Source organism: Drosophila mojavensis, unplaced genomic scaffold (genome assembly GCF_018153725.1).
Source record: "Drosophila mojavensis isolate 15081-1352.22 unplaced genomic scaffold, ASM1815372v1 contig_16, whole genome shotgun sequence".
Taxonomy (NCBI): Eukaryota; Metazoa; Arthropoda; class Insecta; order Diptera; family Drosophilidae; genus Drosophila; species Drosophila mojavensis.
This window is the reverse complement of record NW_025318693.1, coordinates 3,971,570-3,989,583: the sequence shown is the minus strand read 5'-3', so window position 1 is coordinate 3,989,583 and position 18,014 is coordinate 3,971,570. Positions and strand designations below refer to the sequence as shown.

At 37.4% G+C, this 18,014-nt stretch overlaps 4 protein-coding genes and 3 non-coding genes across 8 annotated transcripts; 5 read left to right on the top strand and 2 right to left on the bottom strand.

Moving 5' to 3' along the window:
- Nucleotides 1–1,400: 1,400 nt before the first annotated feature.
- Trnat-agu lies at nt 1,401–1,474 on the bottom strand. Its single transcript has one exon. It is a non-coding gene; the product is annotated as a tRNA-Thr (tRNA).
- A 188-nt stretch (nt 1,475–1,662) lies between these two features.
- On the bottom strand, nt 1,663–1,736 carry Trnat-agu. The gene has a single exon. It is a non-coding gene; the product is annotated as a tRNA-Thr (tRNA).
- A 695-nt stretch (nt 1,737–2,431) lies between these two features.
- Nucleotides 2,432–2,943, top strand: LOC26528737 (attacin-A). Its single transcript, XM_015166943.3, has one exon. It carries the CDS (start codon nt 2,512–2,514, stop codon nt 2,887–2,889), a length of 378 nt encoding a protein of 125 aa, XP_015022429.1. The 5' UTR covers nt 2,432–2,511; the 3' UTR covers nt 2,890–2,943.
- A 2,887-nt stretch (nt 2,944–5,830) lies between these two features.
- LOC6573502 (attacin-A) lies at nt 5,831–6,492 on the top strand. Its single transcript, XM_001999541.4, has 2 exons — nt 5,831–5,971; nt 6,033–6,492. Exons 1-2 carry the CDS (start codon nt 5,898–5,900, stop codon nt 6,415–6,417), a joined length of 459 nt encoding a protein of 152 aa, XP_001999577.2. The 5' UTR covers nt 5,831–5,897; the 3' UTR covers nt 6,418–6,492.
- A 1,357-nt stretch (nt 6,493–7,849) lies between these two features.
- Nucleotides 7,850–8,932, top strand: LOC6573503. Of its 2 annotated transcripts, none has more exons than XM_032732628.2 (3): nt 7,850–7,998; nt 8,055–8,524; nt 8,594–8,932. In XM_032732628.2, exons 1-3 carry the CDS (start codon nt 7,960–7,962, stop codon nt 8,868–8,870), a joined length of 786 nt encoding a protein of 261 aa, XP_032588519.1. In that variant the 5' UTR covers nt 7,850–7,959; the 3' UTR covers nt 8,871–8,932. The 2 variants fall into 2 exon arrangements, with proteins under 2 accessions (XP_032588519.1, XP_015022431.1); XM_015166945.3 differs by having other exon boundaries at nt 8,580–8,672.
- Nucleotides 8,933–9,082: 150 nt separating this feature from the next.
- On the top strand, nt 9,083–11,230 carry LOC6573504 (dynein regulatory complex subunit 5). Its single transcript, XM_001999543.3, has 6 exons — nt 9,083–9,309; nt 9,374–9,727; nt 10,231–10,408; nt 10,469–10,665; nt 10,717–10,967; nt 11,023–11,230. The coding sequence occupies exons 1-6, from the start codon at nt 9,108–9,110 to the stop codon at nt 11,215–11,217; spliced, it is 1,377 nt and encodes a 458-aa protein (XP_001999579.3). The 5' UTR covers nt 9,083–9,107; the 3' UTR covers nt 11,218–11,230.
- Nucleotides 11,231–13,187: 1,957 nt separating this feature from the next.
- On the top strand, nt 13,188–13,259 carry Trnap-ugg. The gene has a single exon. It is a non-coding gene; the product is annotated as a tRNA-Pro (tRNA).
- The last annotated feature ends 4,755 nt before the right edge of the window (nt 13,260–18,014 follow it).

Here is an 18,014-nt window from a genome sequence, read left to right as displayed (position 1 = left end):
GTGCAGAAGCTTAACATTCACTAACCGAAAGGGTATTATATATATTTTGTTAAATCAGCAGAATGAGTCAACGATAGCATATTTCTTACATTTTGGCATTCTGACTATAGCTAAATAGACATAGACCCGATTTGTCATATCCACAAGGAGCGTATACATATCTATTAAATATGTATGTTTAAGTTGTCTATATATATCATCTATTTTGTATTTAAAATAAATAGCATCTTAATTAAATGCGTCTTGCTATACCAGGTATAACCTCAAAATTTAAAATACAATAATTTCAATGTTCTGTTATCATTAAAACATATCTATATAACTATAAGTCTACTGATTACTTTACTTTGTACTGTTCAGATCTTGCTATAAAGTCTAAACATCCACACAAATTCATTTAGTACATCAATATCTAAAATACTTTCAACGAGAACAAATGCAAAGTTTTAATTACAACTTTGATTGGAGTTTACTGCACACGCTGCTGTCCGCAAATAATGAGCCAGTTGTCCAGCAGATTAACCCAATCGTCAGCAACACTCGCATAATAATGCTTATGAGGAAATTAGAAGAGGACATTGCTGTATCCGACGCACAAGGGACAGACCGGCAACCACACAAAAGGATTCCAATGTCCTGGAAATTAAATCCATAAAAATGATTACACATACGACGCATACACACAACCTAGTTGGCCATTGTCAGAAGTTGTGGTTTACATATTTATTATTTTAAGCATTGTCCGACTCTACGGAAATTATCAGCCTTGTGCGTTTGGGCATAAAAAGTAAAGATAAGCCCAACGACTGCAAATAAATCGAAACAAATAATGTTGCTGCTGGCTAATTGCAGCATCTAGCCCCGCCTCAGAGAATCCATCGAAAGCCCGTCGGACGCAAGCAACATGAGATACATTTGCAAAGCAAATGGTCTCCAGCCTCCCCCAGACTCAGAAACAACCGCTGGCTGGTCAGTCGGCAGTCATGCAACATGCTGTCGAACATATCCGTCATGCTGTTTCGCTGGCTTCCGTTGTGCAATGTCGCCAACGAGGACAACAGGTGGCAGCTGCTGGCACGATAAAGTGTGGCATAATGGGGTTTGGCTCGGGGGTTGAGGACATACATACATACCTACATGTTGGAAGTCATAAAGGCGAACTCAAACCGTTGTTTGTTCCACGTAAACTTTCTGTCAGCTGTCATCAATGCAGACGCACAAAAGCAACATGAGCTCGTCGCGAATCGTTGTATATTGTTCAGACTCTAAAGGGATTGGAATAGACGCAACATGCCAGGCAAATGAAATAATTCCAATTCATTTAACAAAAATTTGAGTTTTATTTATTTCCGAATTAAATTTGTATAATTTATAAAATAAAAGCAATCACAAATCCGCAAAGGCCCCGGCGAGATTCGAACTCACGATCTCCTGTTTACTAGACAGGCGCTTTAACCAACTAAGCCACGGCGCCAGTTGACAGATGGGCGAAATCTACAAAATATTTTTTTTTTCCAAATTAATAATAGATTAATAAGTATTTTGACAAATTGCGGATAATTTTTTTTTAATATATAAATTCTAATTTAAAATTTGTAATTTATATTAAATGAAAAATTAATTTTTCACAAAAAAAAGAAACACCAAAGTTTTTACCTTTGTAGGCCCCGGCGAGATTCGAACTCACGATCTCCTGTTTACTAGACAGGCGCTTTAACCAACTAAGCCACGGCGCCACATTGATAGACTGTGTCCAAACTGACACAACAATATAAATCTGTGGAAAGTAAGTAAAATATGTGACTCACACTAACGCAAAAGATAAAAATAAAATCAGTTCAATTTCACAATTTGTATTTATTTAAGATGTGATGAAAATATACCAAAATAAACACATTTATATGCATATATATATAGATAATAATCTTTTCAATGTGGGATTTAAGAAAATGCGTAGTTTATCTAAAAAAAAAAAAAAAAAAAAACAAAATATATACATATATGTTCATAAATTTTATTTATGTAATGATATTGTCAGCTTTCAAATAATATGAAGTTTTGTGTAAGAAATGTTATTTTTTACTTTTAATAAAAATACATTTTATTTAATTCTTTAAATAATAATAAACCCTGAGGTTAAAATAATACAAATTGAAAATATGACCAATTTCACATATTGCATACATATATTTCACATATTACTAGGGGAATCCATGCCCGCAAAATTTTTTTATTAAAAGACTAATAAACGATACGTATACATGGGGAACTACATCATTGTGTACATACATCCATTTATTATTGCCTATATTATATATGACTGCATGTTTTGTATTTATATTTGTCAAAGCTTGCTAAGACTCTTAGCGGGAATCCACCGACTTTGTGGTCTGTGCTTTAAATAGTTCCATCTCAAAAAGTATAAAAAGATAGAAATCCGTCGTCGACAACATCAGAGATACTTGAATCGCTTAAGCATTAACAATTACCTAATTTTTAGATTATTAAAAAATGGAGTGTCAACCAAGTGGGGATCCAAAAACGGGAGCAGCTTCGGTTAATTGTGGAGTAAAAGCCGGAGATGAAAAAGTCAACGCACGTGCCGGAGTTTTTGCTACGACCAACAGTACTGCCGGACCCGTCACAAAGGGCGTTTTTGGAGCAGTGAATGTAAAGACCGAAACAGGCCATTCAGCGACATTGGGTGTTAACCATGTGCCCAAGTTTAATATGACCGCCGTGAATGCCAGCGGCAGTGCCAATCTCTACACTTCGCCCAGTGGCAATCTAAACGTGGCTGCCACAGCGAACGCATTGCGCCACACCAGCGGACCCTTCAGGGGTAAATCCGATATGGGGTACGGCTTAAATATGCAATATAAATTTTAGAAAGCCAAAAGTCGAAAGTTGTAAAAATATATGTATTCAATATTGAAATAATAAATGTATTACGAAAATAATAAATATACACTGCGCGTCATCAGGTTAGCGCCCCCCTTTACACTCAACCTCAAAGCTAAATAAAATCTAAACCAGCAGAGCTCCATCTTTGAAATTTTTTTACATTATACTCCATTTATTTTTCTTTAAAATACAAAAAGAATGGCTACTGTAACAATAAGGATTATTTTTTAATAATTTTTTTTGTAAAATGTACAAAAAACATGTAACAAAAATTTGGTCATCAGATTAGCGCCCCCTGCGCTAAATTCAATTTATTTAAGTTAATTACCAAAAATAACACCTGTATTTTAAGCTAGTGTTATTTTTAAGTAATATTAGTAGTGCGTAGTGCCGTTTTTTGTTTGAAATTACTTAAAAAATTCGATTAGGAATGGAATTATAAAGTTGTTCAATATTATTCAAGGATATGGTTGATTAAGCGTGTTCAGTACCTTCGATTAACTCTGTCTTTGTACTTTAATGCTTTCCGGACTCATATACTTTCCCTGACCAACCATCCCCAGACGTTTCCAATGATATTAAGGTCGAGTGAGTATGGTGGCCACTCCATGAGATCAATTTTTTGGCCCTGAATCCAGGACTTCAGGGATCGGGCGGTCTGAATTGGGGCATTATCATGCTGGAAAATCTAATGCCGGTTTTCAGACAGGTTATAAAAATGCGGAACAGCAGTTTTAAACACGATATTATGGTCCTATGCGTTCATGCGCGATGTCAAAAATTGAAGCTTGCAAGTGCTGTAGTAAGATATTGATACCTACACAAATGCCACACCACCCCCCGGCGCAGCGGCTTGGAAACCGTTCCAAATAATGTTCTTCTATGAGTAGGTCATGGATATAATAATTATATCCATCAGTTCCTTCCAAATTCAATTTTTCTCATCAGAAAAGACAACATGCTGCCATTGGGTAGGCCACGTCATGTTCGCCCGGCCAAAATTAATGCGTATTTCTTTTCTCAGCATATCGACTGGTGTCTTTTTTTTTTATTCTGTTTCTTTAAGTAATTAACTTTCTTAATTGCTCTTTAGACCGTTGATAAGCTCGTCCTAACACTGATTTTAACCCTAATCTTGGTGGTCGATTCGTGGGAATTCGAAGCTTCTCGAACTAATGCTCTTCTATTTCCTTCTGAAATCACTTGATTATTACCGCTTATATAGTTTTTTCCATAGTTTTCCCTATTTGTAAGAAAATTGCCACTTAGTTTTCTGTTTTTTCCTGATTTTTCAGCAATTTTATGGTTGCATAGTCTAGATTCAAAGTATGCCTCAATCTTTGATTTTCAACCAAAGATAAAACTGTTTCTTTACCCATACTATAAATATATTGAATACTTTGAGCTTCACAAAAAATTTGGTGAGTGTAATTGCCAAAATAAGCAAGATAATTACAATTGCATTTGGGGGCGCTAATCTGATGACGCAAAATAAGTGCACACATTTTTTGCGAAAATAGAGAAGGATAGAAAATAAAACATAACGGGTTTTCACTCGCGGTTTTTTTTGGTATGAGAGACATCTCATATGATGATAATGAAATAAAAAAAACAAAACCAAGAGTTTGCGTGCAATAGGCAAAGAGAAAAACGTAAAAGAAAATGAGTGTAAGGGGGGGCGCTAACCTGATGACGCGAAGTGTATAAAGCCATTTAACAATGAGCTTTCGAGAAGAAGTTTTAACAAACGAAAGATTTTATCGAAATAGAAAAAGAATAGATGATTTTAAAGTAAATCGATCTCTAGTTCCTTTAGGTTCGCGACAAGCCTATACTTATGGACAACTTAGTTTATGTATAGGATAATTGTTTAGTGAAAAGTTTCAAATTATAATTTAATGATTTATCGTTGTGTATTATACACTATTGTGTCCAGCTTATGCATTATATTACCGTAAATACCGCTACTCACGCTCTGTTGTGGATCATCCTGCGAGTAAAACATGTTTTGGGGCAAGCCGATAATGTCCCAAGTGGCAATGCGATTATGACCATAATTACAAGTCATTACAGGGCGCCCTGTTATGCTGCTGTTGCTTCGGCTACTCTCAGTTTGCCAATATCATTGACGTGATCTCTTTTATTGTGGTTGTTTAATACGAACATATATGTACATATGTAGACAATAATCTTTTGAATGTGAAATTTAAGAAAATGCGTATGAAGTCTCTAGTCGAGACAACGACTCTCTTATAGTAGGACTATCTTCACGAAACTTTCAGAACGTGATTATAATGTTCAAATATGTGTCTGTTTTGAGGCACAAGCCTCTAGTACCTGAAATACAAAGTACTAGTACTTTTTACAAATTGGGGGGCGAAGGGGGCGTGGTATCCAAAATCTGTAAATTACAAAATCTTCGTATTCATCAAATGAATATAGACAGTAAATCTGAAGTCTCCAGGTCTAATAGTATTCAAGTTAAGTTGAATAACGGAAATCAATTTATCGAATATTCTCTATAAAAAAGATACCGAATGAGTTATCGAAAAAATATGCTAAATTTGTACTGTGTGTGGTATCCACGAATATGCATGCTAAATTTCAGCTCCCTAGCTCTTAATTAAAAATTTAAAATCTGACTAATTTCACACATCGCATACATACATATATTTCACTTATTAGTAGGGGAATCCACGACCACAATATATTTTATTAAAAGACTAACAAACGATTCGTATACTTGGGGAACTACATCATTGCATACATATATCAATTTATAATCGCATATATCATATATGACTGCGTTTATTGTATTTGTATTTGTCAAAGCTTGTTAAGATTTTCAGCGGAAATGCACCGCCTTTATGGTCTGTGCTTTAAATAGCTCCAACTCAAAAAGTATAAAAGAGCAGAAATCCGTGGTGGAGAGCATCAGAGATACTTGAATCGCTTAAGCATTAACAATTACAAAATTTGTTAATTATTCAACAATGGAACAAATCAAGGGAAGTGCCGGAGCTAATGTCACTAACAACAGCATTAGCGTTAATGCAGCAGTGAACCGGTAAGTCGCTCAAGCATTTTACTAACTAAGAGCACTCACATGTTGCTCATTTGATTGACAGCAATGGCCATGGTCTATCAGTGGAACATGTTCAAACCCGCGGATCTGGCAGCACCACAACGGTAGCGGGTCAAGCGAACATCTTCCAGAATAAGAATGCTGAGATGAATGCCAGTGCCTATCACACTCACAATCGCCATCTGGATACATTTGGCGGTGGAATGGATATAAAGACCGCCACAGGCCATTCAGCCACATTGGGTGTTAACCATGTGCCCAAGTTTAATATGACCGCCGTGAATGCCAGTGGAAGTGCCAATCTCTACACTTCGCCCAGTGGCAATCTAAACGTGGCTGCCACAGCAAACGCAATGCGCCACACCAGCGGACCCTTCAGGGGTAAATCCGATATGGGGTACGGCTTAAATATGCAATATAAATTTTAGAAAGCCAAAAGTCGAAAGTTGTAAAAATATATGTATTCAATATTGAAATAATAAATGTATGTATTACAAAAATAAAAATATTATTGTCATGTGTACACATATAGCCATTCAACAATGAGGTTTGGATAAGAAGCTTTTAACTAACAAAAGATTTCATCGAAATAGAAAATTTTTGGATGATTTTAAAGTAAATCGACTTCTAGTTTCTATAGTTTCGATTATACTTATGGATAGGATAAAATACTAATTATTTTAAAACTTAGTTTATATATAAGGTTATAGTGTATAGTGTAAAGTTTAATGTTCAAAACAGAACTCAAAGAATTATTGTTGTATTTTATACACTATTGTGTCTAAGTCAAGCTTATGCATTATAATATCGTAAGTACCGCCACTCACGCTGTATTGTGGATCATCCAGCGATGTAAACATGTTTATCTTGTGGCTCGGCATTTGCATATCAAAGTCGTTTTGGGGCAAGCCGATAATGTCCCAAGTGGCAATGCGATTATGACCATAATTACACGTCATTACAGGGCGCTCTGTTATTCTGCGGTATCATTGGAGCCGTTGCTGCCTCGGCTACTCTCAGTTTGCCAATAAAATTGACGTGGTCTCTTTTATTGTGGTCGTTCACGACGAGAGTCTACCTGGGACTTAGCTCAGAATCCGCAGCTGACATGACTGGGCTTCTTGACTTTGCCGCATCAGATTCTTGTAATTTTTATGGCTTAGTTGTGCGGCGCCTGCAAATATGCAAAGTGTTTCGTATAAAGCGCGTTATTTATGTTTCGCGACGGCGACCCAGCAAAATCCGACGCCAAAATTAATAACCCAGCTTGTCTATGCGATGCGTCCATGAGTATGAGTGTGCGAGTGTGTATGCGTGTGTGTATGGGTGAGTCTTAAATTTTCATGATTCGCATTATTATGACCAAATTATACCTTACACATTACCTTATAAAACTGTTGCGACTTTGCCTCTGCCCAAATTCGAACCAATTTTTATGTAAAGCAATTTATTTTGAATTATTTTTATGGCTCTTAACGATGCGCTTGGCCACATTACAAATATGCGCCCAGACGCGGACACAGACAGTGAATGGCAGTGCTTGACTGAACAGAATTGCCGCGGCTGTATCCGTATATTTCATACTCTGCATAGGGTATATTATATAGTATATGTTAAAATTTCTAAAAGGCTGATGAAAAAATTTTACTTGAGTTCTATGTATATTAACGCTCGAAGTGCTTGATCAATAATCTCAAACTGAATAACAAATTACCAATAATAAGACTTAATTGAAGATAAAAATTAATGTTTTATTTCAGGTATCCAAGTTTAATCAAGCATAAGCATCCTTATGTCAAACACTGATATTTATCTTCTTCGATTTAGATCAAGGAATAATAAATATTATTTTATTTATTACTTTGATTTAGTTAGCTATGAAATGTTTGTTTCATTCCAAATAAAAAATTTGTTAAAACTTTAAGAATCTACACTTTTTATGTTCTTTTATATACGATCGTATTTGTACTATGGACTTAAATTATATACTAAGTATTGCCTTCGTATATGTAAGCTATGATTATACATATATCAAATTCATTGACTGATTGGATTCATAATACAGATAGTTCTTTTGGGTAATATTGACACCAAACCCTTAATCAATTTGGAAAATGATACACACGAATCGCTAGAGATTTCGATCCCAACACAAAATAATGATAAGCCCAATGAAAGCATAGCTGATGTCCAAAATGGCGTTACAAACAAAATGGTCGTGGATCAGTTTAGAAATGAGAAAAAGGATAATACAGAATCTAAACCAACCGTAAAGCCAGAAAGCCATAAAGTTTTCATTAAAGCACTGGCTGCCAATCAGGATTACACAACAGAGAGCGAAGTAACAGGAGAAACGGAATGGACTGTATCAATATCGAGGTTCAAGCTTGATGACATGGGCAAATGGGTGTACAATCCGTGGGGCATCACATATGGCAAAGTTTGGAAGGATAAGCGCTTTAATGTCAACTCATTGGTTACAATTCCACGAATAACAAAAGATAAGGACCCACAAGAAAATTACTATCCAGATGAGTAAGTCCAACAATATGACAAGGTACACAATTCTTAATGACAAGTAATCAAATAGCCTATTTTAAATAGTAATAATTTAGATAACGTATGCGCTGACAGATCTACAATCTATAACATTCCTAAAATAAAAAATTGGCTTTCAATGTATCCTTATTCGACTGTGCACAGTAGCCGGCCGATCATGAATGAGCTCCGGAGGAGCCTGTTTAAAAAGGGCAATCCTGAGCAGTGCCATACAGTGGATTATTCCCAGTTTCGAGATTTTCAAGAGTGCATGTTAAGGCGCCATCAGCGCCTAGAATATTATATTCCCAAGTATCCACTACATCAACTTGTAATAAATTAATTTTATAATTTATTATAAATTTATTTGAAAAATAAATATTTATAATATCCTATGCTAAAAAATTGATTTAAGCTCTGTTCAGAACCATCGAAACTTGTTATTAGAGCTTGCAACCATGTTGATAACAAGCAAGAAGTTGCTTTGGCAACAATTTTACGTTTCTATAACGACTCAGAGCTCTGTTATGATGCCTCAGTGCAAATGTAAAATGCTTTTGTAAAGCACAGAACTGTTTAGATGGATTTTAGCTATTGCGAATTTCCCAGCACCGTCTCTATAGACACTTTCAAGGCCTATTTCAATCCCAATGATGTCAAGTTGCCCAGTGTCAACAGTAAATCACTGGACCAATTCCAGCCCGAGACCGACGAAGGCCCAGCAAATCAGGCGAAAAGTCTGCGACATCTTGTGCTCGACGCCATCGTAAGCAATTGGAGCGGTAAGAGGACGACATTCGAAATACGCAATCCAAGATGACAGTCGTCTGTGACTATTGTTTCCAGAACTGCCGCTGTACCGTCAGCTGAGGCGACGGCAGGACCGTAACTATATACTCACCCAGCTGGATACGCAGCTACCGCTTCAGTTGCTCAGCTCTCACATACGGGACGACTACTTCTGGCGACGCTGCTACGAGCTGCGTTGGCGCATGGCGCCCTTCCAGGCGCGCGGCAGGGAAAGACACTGGATTAACATTTACATGGAGCGACATGTGCAGGAGTTTATTGAAAATATGCAAACCGGCGACTACGAGCAGGATGGTAATGTGCAAGCCGCCTTGGACATCTGTGCGTCGTACATAAATCAATTGGAGATAAATCGGCTACAGCCCGCCCCACCCGGCAGTGAGAGCAATGGTGAGTGTGCTCCTGTTGATTACTGGAGATTGTATACCCTTTCCTAATGGATAATGGATGATGACTGATGACAAAAAACTGATAACCGGTGAATTATTGATAACTGATGACTGATGGCTGATGAACGATGAACGATGACTGATAACAGATGAGGGATGACTAATCACTGATGACTGATGACTGTTGACTGATGAACGATGACTGATGAACGATGACTGATGAACGATGACTGATGACTAATGAGTAATGATCGATGACTGATGACTGTTGACTGGTAACTGGTGACTGATGACTGATGAGTAATCATTGATGACTGATAACTAACGGGTAATAAGTTATGACTGATGACTGAAGACTAATGATGAACTACTAATGAACAGACTAATGAATGATGAATCAGGACTAACATTTAGAAACTTTGAGAATTCCATGCTGTCGATTGCAACATCATCAATAAATGACAAGTTCATGCAGAGTATAATGAGTTAACCCATCTACAACAGATCACATTCCGCTTGATTACCTGCTGAGCAATCTGCCGGACTTACGGCGACTGCGGCTGAGCTACAGCAGCAAGACAGCTGGAATCAATTACCAAATAGGCTGTAATCAAATAACGGCCCGTGACATATTACTGTTGGCCAAGGGACTTAGCCAGTGCCACGAGCTGCGCAAATTTTGGTAAGAATTCTCAACGACATGGCCACACACATCTTGATTACCATACTCCAAACTTTTCAGCCTTCACAATACGAAGTTGTTGGCGTATCAGTTACGTTTCTTGGCACACAGCCTTGACAAGGGCTGCCATCACCTGAAGGAGTTATCCATGCTGCACTGCGCCGTGGGCGATGCGGGCATACGTTGTTTTCTCGAAACGTGCGGCAAGGAATCCTTTGCCACCCTCACTGTCCTCGATCTAACCAACAACAGAATAAGTAAATAGTTTATTTTATATGAAAATAATTTACTTATGCTATCCCCAACAGCGGAGGAAGGCGCCTATACACTCAGTCGAACATTGGTTCACGTTCCCCTTGTGCGTCTTGTGCTGCGACTGAATCCCATCCAAAGCGATGGTGCCGCAGCCATCTTCCATACGCTGCAGACGATGCCCATCAAAGAACTGGATCTCGCCAGCTGTTCCATAACTGAGAGCATAACCAAGCTGTTCATGATGTTGATATGCCAGCAGAAAACGCTGCTAGTCATCGACCTATCAAACAATGATCTGGGCCAGGTGAGTGCAGCACTTGCGGAATAATTTATCTAGACTAAACGGTCTTATTTGATAGGATTTTGGCAAGCACTTGCTAAAGATCATCAACTGTAATAAGATGCTGGAAGATATGGATCTACGCAATACGGGTCTTTCTTTGGATATGCGACGAAAGTTTCAAGAGATTTTGTTAAAGAATAGCGAGCGTAAGAAGCACCAAGCAGCCAAAAAACAAAAACGCGAAAAGTTCAATGCAATGATCAAATTATGAAATAAGACTAACAATGATCAGATAATAAGAATAAAGTGAATTTGGTTTATAATAGTTTTTACTCAACTTTTCAAGCGTAACTTCTAGTCGAGCAAAATATATTTAGATACAAAAAGAAGTGTAAGAACATAAAAGGGTCAGAGAAGCGATCGACCAACTTTCATTAACCCTCGACCTTGTTGACTTAGTCGAACAAAAACAATGCTAACCCCAGCCAAACCCATTTCAGACTCAAGCAGCCTTTTTCTAATGGCTTTTTTCCGACAACAACAGCAACAGAGAAACTAAGTGACGCTCAGCGAAACACTTGAAACTGAGTTTGGGGCAAAAGGTAAAAAAGTTCTTGAAAAAATAAATAAAAGAAACTCTATTTACAGTGTTTATTGTTATTGTTGTTGTTGTTGCTGTTGCTCTTGTTGTTATTTTGGTTGTCAGTTCGGTTAGTTTGTTTATTGTTATTGCTGCTCGCCTTGGGCTTTTGTTGCCTTTGGCACGCAAAGTGTAAAAATTTGTTGTGGTTTCTTAATGGCTAATGGCTTTTAAGTGGGATCCTAGAAAAAGTGCTCAAGCATTAATTGGAATAATTTTCATAATTTTTGGCTTGACTTTAACAGTTTTAAACATTTAAAAAATATATATTTATATATTTTGTTTTATTTATAGTTAAACATAAGTTTTTTAATTTTTATATTATTTTTATTTTATATATTTATTTTTTCAATTTTGGTATTTTAAATTTTATTTACCATAACATTCTGAATATTTAGGAACTTAATTTGTATATCTGTTAGACTGAAAATATGATAGCAATAAAAATATATTCATAGCACATTTACACATACATACACTAAAATATACAATAATTACATTTTAAATATGGATATGTGTTTAAAGTTATTCTAACATTTCCCACCGACAGCAGGGAAAGTCTCGAACTACCAGCTGAAGTTCTCCTTCATTGTTTTGTAGCATATTTAGCAGCTCATAAATCTTCAATGGATATAGCCATGTGATTTATAACGACACAAAAAGTTTTAGCTGTCTAAAACGAGCTAAAAAGACTTTGAGACTTCTTCTAAGTAGAAGACACATATCTAATATATTTTATTTGTTTTCTACTAATAATTTGAAAACATTTTTCTTTTAATTTCCTACAATTTTCAACTATATTGATTTTATAGAATATTATTTTATAAATTTTATATCATAGTTTAAAAACATAGTTCATATATTTAACTAGCATATTGTCGGCTACCGCAATTAGTAAGGCAATTAGATTTTTCGGCCCTGCGCTCAGTAATTTCTCTTTGTATTCCTTTGGCTAGCCTGAAAAGCAAAGCTTTTTAATTCCATTTTAATTCAAGGGTGGGTGATTATAAAGGGCGTAGCAATTTGCAGCGCTGCGTATAACTCTGACAGTTATCATAATTATTTATGGGACATCTTTTTACTTATTTTTTTTTTTTTTTTTTTTTTAATTTGCTTTGCCCTGCACAGTTTTTATTTTTTGGCGTGCAGGTCAAAGGGTTTAATGCGCCAAATGGGCAGGCAAAACTTTTCAAATTAAATTAAAAGCATGCCAAAAGGCAGAAGACAAAACAAATTTGATGAGTCAGCTGCGTGTTGAGAAACTGCAGCGTTTAAAAGTCAATAAATCAACGCCCCAATGATAAGGGTAAAATTTATTAAAACCTATTATTAATAACAAAAAGAAAATGAAGAAAACAAAAATAATAAGTTCGTCCACAGCTGCGCTCGCTTCAATTAAGAAAATAGCTGAAAAGACGAAGACTAAAGAGAAACATCAAATAACTGCACAGCCGGTTGGAGCTGTAAAAATTTATGCCTTGACGTTGTGTTATCTTAAATAAATAATGCACGCTATTTTAAATAAATTATTCACGCTAAGATCAACTTGAGTTGCAATAAAACAATTAAAATTTTGTTAAATTTACCTTCCGATCGTAAGCGGCTCAATGGTCTAGGGGTATGATTCTCGCTTTGGGTGCGAGAGGTCCCGGGTTCAAATCCCGGTTGAGCCCGTTGTGCATTCTTTTACTTATTTCTTATTTGTTACTTTTTTTTTCAAATGTAAATAATAATTCTATACAGGCGCTGTGACAATGTGACTTTATTGCCCATACAATAGATAAAAATTCAATTCAGGATTTTGTCGCAAACACAGCTCTCTCTACATGCTCCATGCTCCTCGTCGTCGGCATTGACATTTTTATGATTATTTCACTCCTTTTTTGTTTGCTCAATGACAAATTTACATATTGAAGGCATGGGCATGTGTGCGTGTCTCTGTGTCGTGCCTATCGCCCCGTCTAGTTGTGCTTACATATGACAGCCTTGGGAATTTTCCAATACCAAGACGCAATCTCAATGCCAATCGTATGATGTGAGAATTGCTACAAGCGGCTGTTTCATGTTATTGGTGCTGTTGTTGTTGTTGTTGTCATTGTTGTTGCTGTTGTTTTAGCCATCGTCTAAACAATAAAGAATAATCGCTTTGGCTTGTGGGCGTCGCAGTTTGTCTGCCTCAGCCTCTTAAGTTTGCTCCAGCATCGACGTGCCTCGTTTTATTGCATGTAATTTGCATGCGACTTACGAATTGGCCAACTTTTTTTATAGGCGCCTTAAATTGTGCATATAGCCATGGATGAGTTGTCATGTGTATTTGGTAGCTGCTAAGTGGAAAGTTTACTCCAAAAATGAGCAAAAAACATACAGAGATTTGTTAAGAAACTTCACAGTTTAAAAGACTTTAAGTTGTCAGTTTCTAAATTTTCTTATAGCTAAGATTAAAGCAAAAATTTAGTTTATTTCCATTATAAAATTTCTTTATTTATTTTATAGTATAATACCTAAAAATATTCTGCGGAGTTTCCTATCTTATTTATCTCCATAAATAAATATCTGCTTGGTATTCTTTTAAATTCGACTAATGTTAAGAATGGAAATAAATAAAAAAAACACTTTGCTGACTTGCTGTCAGTTGGCATTAATCAGCAAACCTTTCGCCTTGGCCATTTGGCCGGACAATATTTGCCAATCAATTGCCACAAAACAGAAATTGTCCATTTTCCTGTTGCCTGCCGTTGCCTGCTGTCGCCGGAGCGGAAGGAATTTTAAAATTCAAATATAAAATAAAATGCCCAATTGAAATCGGCTACAATGAACATCCTCGACATTCGTCGCACAATGAACCCAAGACAGCTCTGCGTCAGATTCAGATTCAGGTTCAGGTTCAGCTGCTTGGGGCTCTGGCTGGAGACCGGGCGAACGGGACAAACGGACAAATGAAAGAACGTCCGACCGCAGCAAATAATATTGAAAATCCGTAGACAATAGTGTACACATTTCAGCATTTGGCGGACTTGGCGAACTTGGCGGGCTTGGCCAACACACCACTTCATGGTAATGAAAATCAACTGGATTGGAATGAAGTGGAACTGTCCTGAATTTGGGCATTCATTTGCATGCATACGAAATGGAAATTCCTGTCTTGCTTTTGCTTTAGCTGTTTTATTAAAAAAGTTGACGCCACCTCAGCAGAACGAAATGCCAATTAAAAAAGTAAAACGCCCGCAACATTTGGCCGGGCTGAAACAATGGACATTTGGCTCGCTCATTAGCCAAAATCATTGTCAGGCATGCTGGCGCATATATCATGATGCTGCTGCCCGCAAAATAGGCAACAAAAAGTACAAATATATATATGTATATTGCAGGCATTACAAATTATGAGCATTATCATCTGAGGAGCAGCCGGAGCCGGAGCCAGCCAGCACCAGCTAACAGCTAACAGGCCTACGATAATCCACTGTGCGAAATGTACAAATGATTTGCCTTAACGCCCAACGGCCGGCAAATTGCAAGAGCATCAAAAACCAAGTTCTGGCTGTGGTCATGCTGCTAAGTGGACAAATCTACCACAAATACGAAAATCACCCTCATTATGGCCAAAAACGTAAATTCCTCGTCTCTGTTGGCTGTGTTTGTGTTCTCTTCTTTACTTTTTTTTATCGCAATGTCGACAAGACCACTGGGCATGTTAACAGACAACATGCTACGACTGCGACAGCCACTCCGTTAAATGGTCAGCCCATACAACGACAACAACAACAATAAGGACAACAGGATGCAGGCTGGAAAAAAAGGCGACAATGTTCACAGTTAGTCCGCTGGACCGACCGCTGTCATCATGGCTGACACTAAAGTGGTTTAAGGCGATAAGACGCCCGAGGCTTGTGTGTGTGTGTGTCGCGTCGACAATGGGTAGATTCAGATGCCAGCCGCGCAGGCAGGGGCTCCACACGCGGTTATCCATGACACATTGGGGTAATGAGTAAAATGCGGGCGCACCAAAGGGGCGAAGCGAAATGTGAGAAGCGTCGAGTGAAAGCAAATGAAATATGTGAGTTTGTATTTGGAATAGATCAACAGAAGAAGGAAGTACAGTTTATGCAAATTAATTGATCATGGAAATAAGAGAAAATTCTATTATCCCATATTATAATAATATATTTTAGTATATTATTTTAGTATATTATATAATACTACCTGAATGAAATTTATCTTTTTTTATCAGCTTATCTAGCAAATTGTAGATACTCACACCTAATTGACTTTTATGTCCATATATACATAAATTTTCTAATATATATTAACTTATTTATATCAAATACTCTTTGAATAACTTTCTTAAATATCAACTTTACAATATCATTGCTCAACATTCTGTTACTTAAATATTTTAACAATGATGTTCGTTTATGCATATAACAATGTTAGCAACATTTTTTTCATACACTACCTTAATCCCAGTTCCGTAATAACCGAGGAAAACTCATTTCAGTGGGATACCACAACTACGCAATTCCAATTAACATGGAGCCAGCTGTAAATTACTTTCAGCTGTTATCCGGATCTGTGGAAAACTGCTTAAGCAAGCAGAAATCAATCGATTTGCTGTGGTTGGAGCCGCCTTCTGCTTTCATATATCCCCCACCCATTTGCTCGCTGCTCTAGTGCCTCTATCTCCGTCTCTGTCTGTGTCTTAGTAGCTGTGGCTAAAATCCAATTGCGAGTCCAAAATTAAATGCAACGTATTGTGGGGCAGTTGAGGGATCCAACGATTTCCATTTATTACAACTAAGTAGACACAGCAACAACAATCGGACACGCGGAGGGAGAGGGAGCTGGAGCATTGCCGGGGGGAGGGCTACTTACGAGGCGGAGGAAGGTCTTAGCCAGCTTCTTTTTTTATGCTCTTCGGGTAGTTTCGGCGACTAAATGGTTTGAGCGATAAATAATGTCCGTTTGTACTTTTAAACGACTTCCTTTCATTTGTTTTGCCGGCGACGGGGCGCGGACGCTGGGACCGATGGCTGTTCAAATTGTTTCAACGCCAATACATAATGGCTGCCCCGCCCACTGGCATTGCCACTGCCACTGCCACTGCCATTGCCACTGCATGCGGCTGGAGGGCAGGAAAACAAGCCGTCAAAGATAGCAATCTTCGATTTTACTTCTCCTTTTTTTCCAGGGGGTTTCATTGACTGCTTGTTGTTGTTGTTGTTTCTGCTGTTGCGGCTGTTCAATTGATGTGTCCTGGGATAAGGCAAAAACCGAAATACGCTGAAATGTCGTGTAGTTGTTTCAGTGTGGCTGTTGCTCTTGCTTTGCTTTTGCTCTTGCTGTTGCTTTGCGTGGCATTGCGGCATATAAATCGTTTTATTTTCAGTACGGCATTATTGGCGTCTGCCTGGATTGGATGACGCGTGTAGGAAATGCCATTGTTGTTGTTTCGCTGTTGTGTCGCGCTTGAGGTTCCTGCGAAGATAAATGGCTCACTTAGCAAGCGTCCGCCACCTCCGCCTCGTTCTGTTACTCTAGGCCAGCAACTTGTGCTGATGGGTGGGTGGGATTGTGTTTCAGAGGTGACGGCGCAACAACAACAACAACAGCAGCAACAATAACGCCATGATAGGTGTGTGCGGTTTAACGCTTTGGGTTTAGGGTTTGGACAATACGAAATGGGCGTGGATGGTACGTGCCTTCGTCTCATCGAGAACTGACAGTCAGTTGGGCTAAGACTGACAAATAAAGGTGACTTTATCAGTAGCAACTGATGTCAGGGCTTAGCTTGAGAAAAATAAAGGAACAAGAGAGGCGGAGGGAGTTAGAGAGAGAGAGAGAGAGAGAGATAGAGATAGAGAGAGATAGAGATACACCTTAAGCTAGAGTAAAGTACAGTGTGTACAACGTAGGCAGTTGATTAGCAAACTTTGATCTGATCTGATATATGCTATAATTATCATATTAAATATTATTATTATCTGCATGAAGTAAGAAACATGTAGATCGAATTATGTCGAATACTTTCATTTTCATAGAAATTCTTAGTGATCATCTGTGCCTAGCATATAAATGTATAAATATTTTATATAATATTATTATATTATTGCTATTAATATTTATTAGCAATATATGAGAAACGATCTTATAGATTTATTGAGAACGGTCTCAACTTTTAAAGAGCGTGTAAAAGTGGACTCTCACAGACCTGCGCAGAACGTTGACTCACATCGTAGCTTCTAAGCATAGCTTATCAACCATTCACTATAGCTTTACATCAAATATACATCCATTTATTTTCTGTGGATAAATGTACTTTGAGTAAACTTTAATATATTCTATTTACTTTATAAACATTTCAAGCTTCAATTGTGATTCAAAGTTTAAAAAAAAAAAAAACTGTTTATGGCCAAAAATTAGCCATTAATAAT

What these genes read in the sequence shown, in the direction of transcription:
- LOC26528737 (XM_015166943.3), top strand. Translation starts at nt 2,512, where the DNA reads ATGGAGTGTCAACCAAGTGGGGATCCAAAAACGGGAGCAGCTTCGGTT.
- LOC6573502 (XM_001999541.4), top strand. Translation starts at nt 5,898, where the DNA reads ATGGAACAAATCAAGGGAAGTGCCGGAGCTAATGTCACTAACAACAGC. An exon ending in GTTAATGCAGCAGTGAACCG is followed by an intron (nt 5,972 to 6,032) that starts GTAAGTCGCTCA and finishes TTTGATTGACAG; the next exon opens with CAATGGCCATGGTCTATCAG.
- LOC6573503 (XM_032732628.2), top strand. Translation starts at nt 7,960, where the DNA reads ATGGACTTAAATTATATACTAAGTATTGCCTTCGTATAT. An exon ending in TAAGTATTGCCTTCGTATAT is followed by an intron (nt 7,999 to 8,054) that starts GTAAGCTATGAT and finishes TTCATAATACAG; the next exon opens with ATAGTTCTTTTGGGTAATAT. An exon ending in GAAAATTACTATCCAGATGA is followed by an intron (nt 8,525 to 8,593) that starts GTAAGTCCAACA and finishes TATTTTAAATAG; the next exon opens with TAATAATTTAGATAACGTAT.
- LOC6573504 (XM_001999543.3), top strand. Translation starts at nt 9,108, where the DNA reads ATGGATTTTAGCTATTGCGAATTTCCCAGCACCGTCTCTATAGACACT. An exon ending in CACGAGCTGCGCAAATTTTG is followed by an intron (nt 10,409 to 10,468) that starts GTAAGAATTCTC and finishes CAAACTTTTCAG; the next exon opens with CCTTCACAATACGAAGTTGT. An exon ending in TCTAACCAACAACAGAATAA is followed by an intron (nt 10,666 to 10,716) that starts GTAAATAGTTTA and finishes TATCCCCAACAG; the next exon opens with CGGAGGAAGGCGCCTATACA.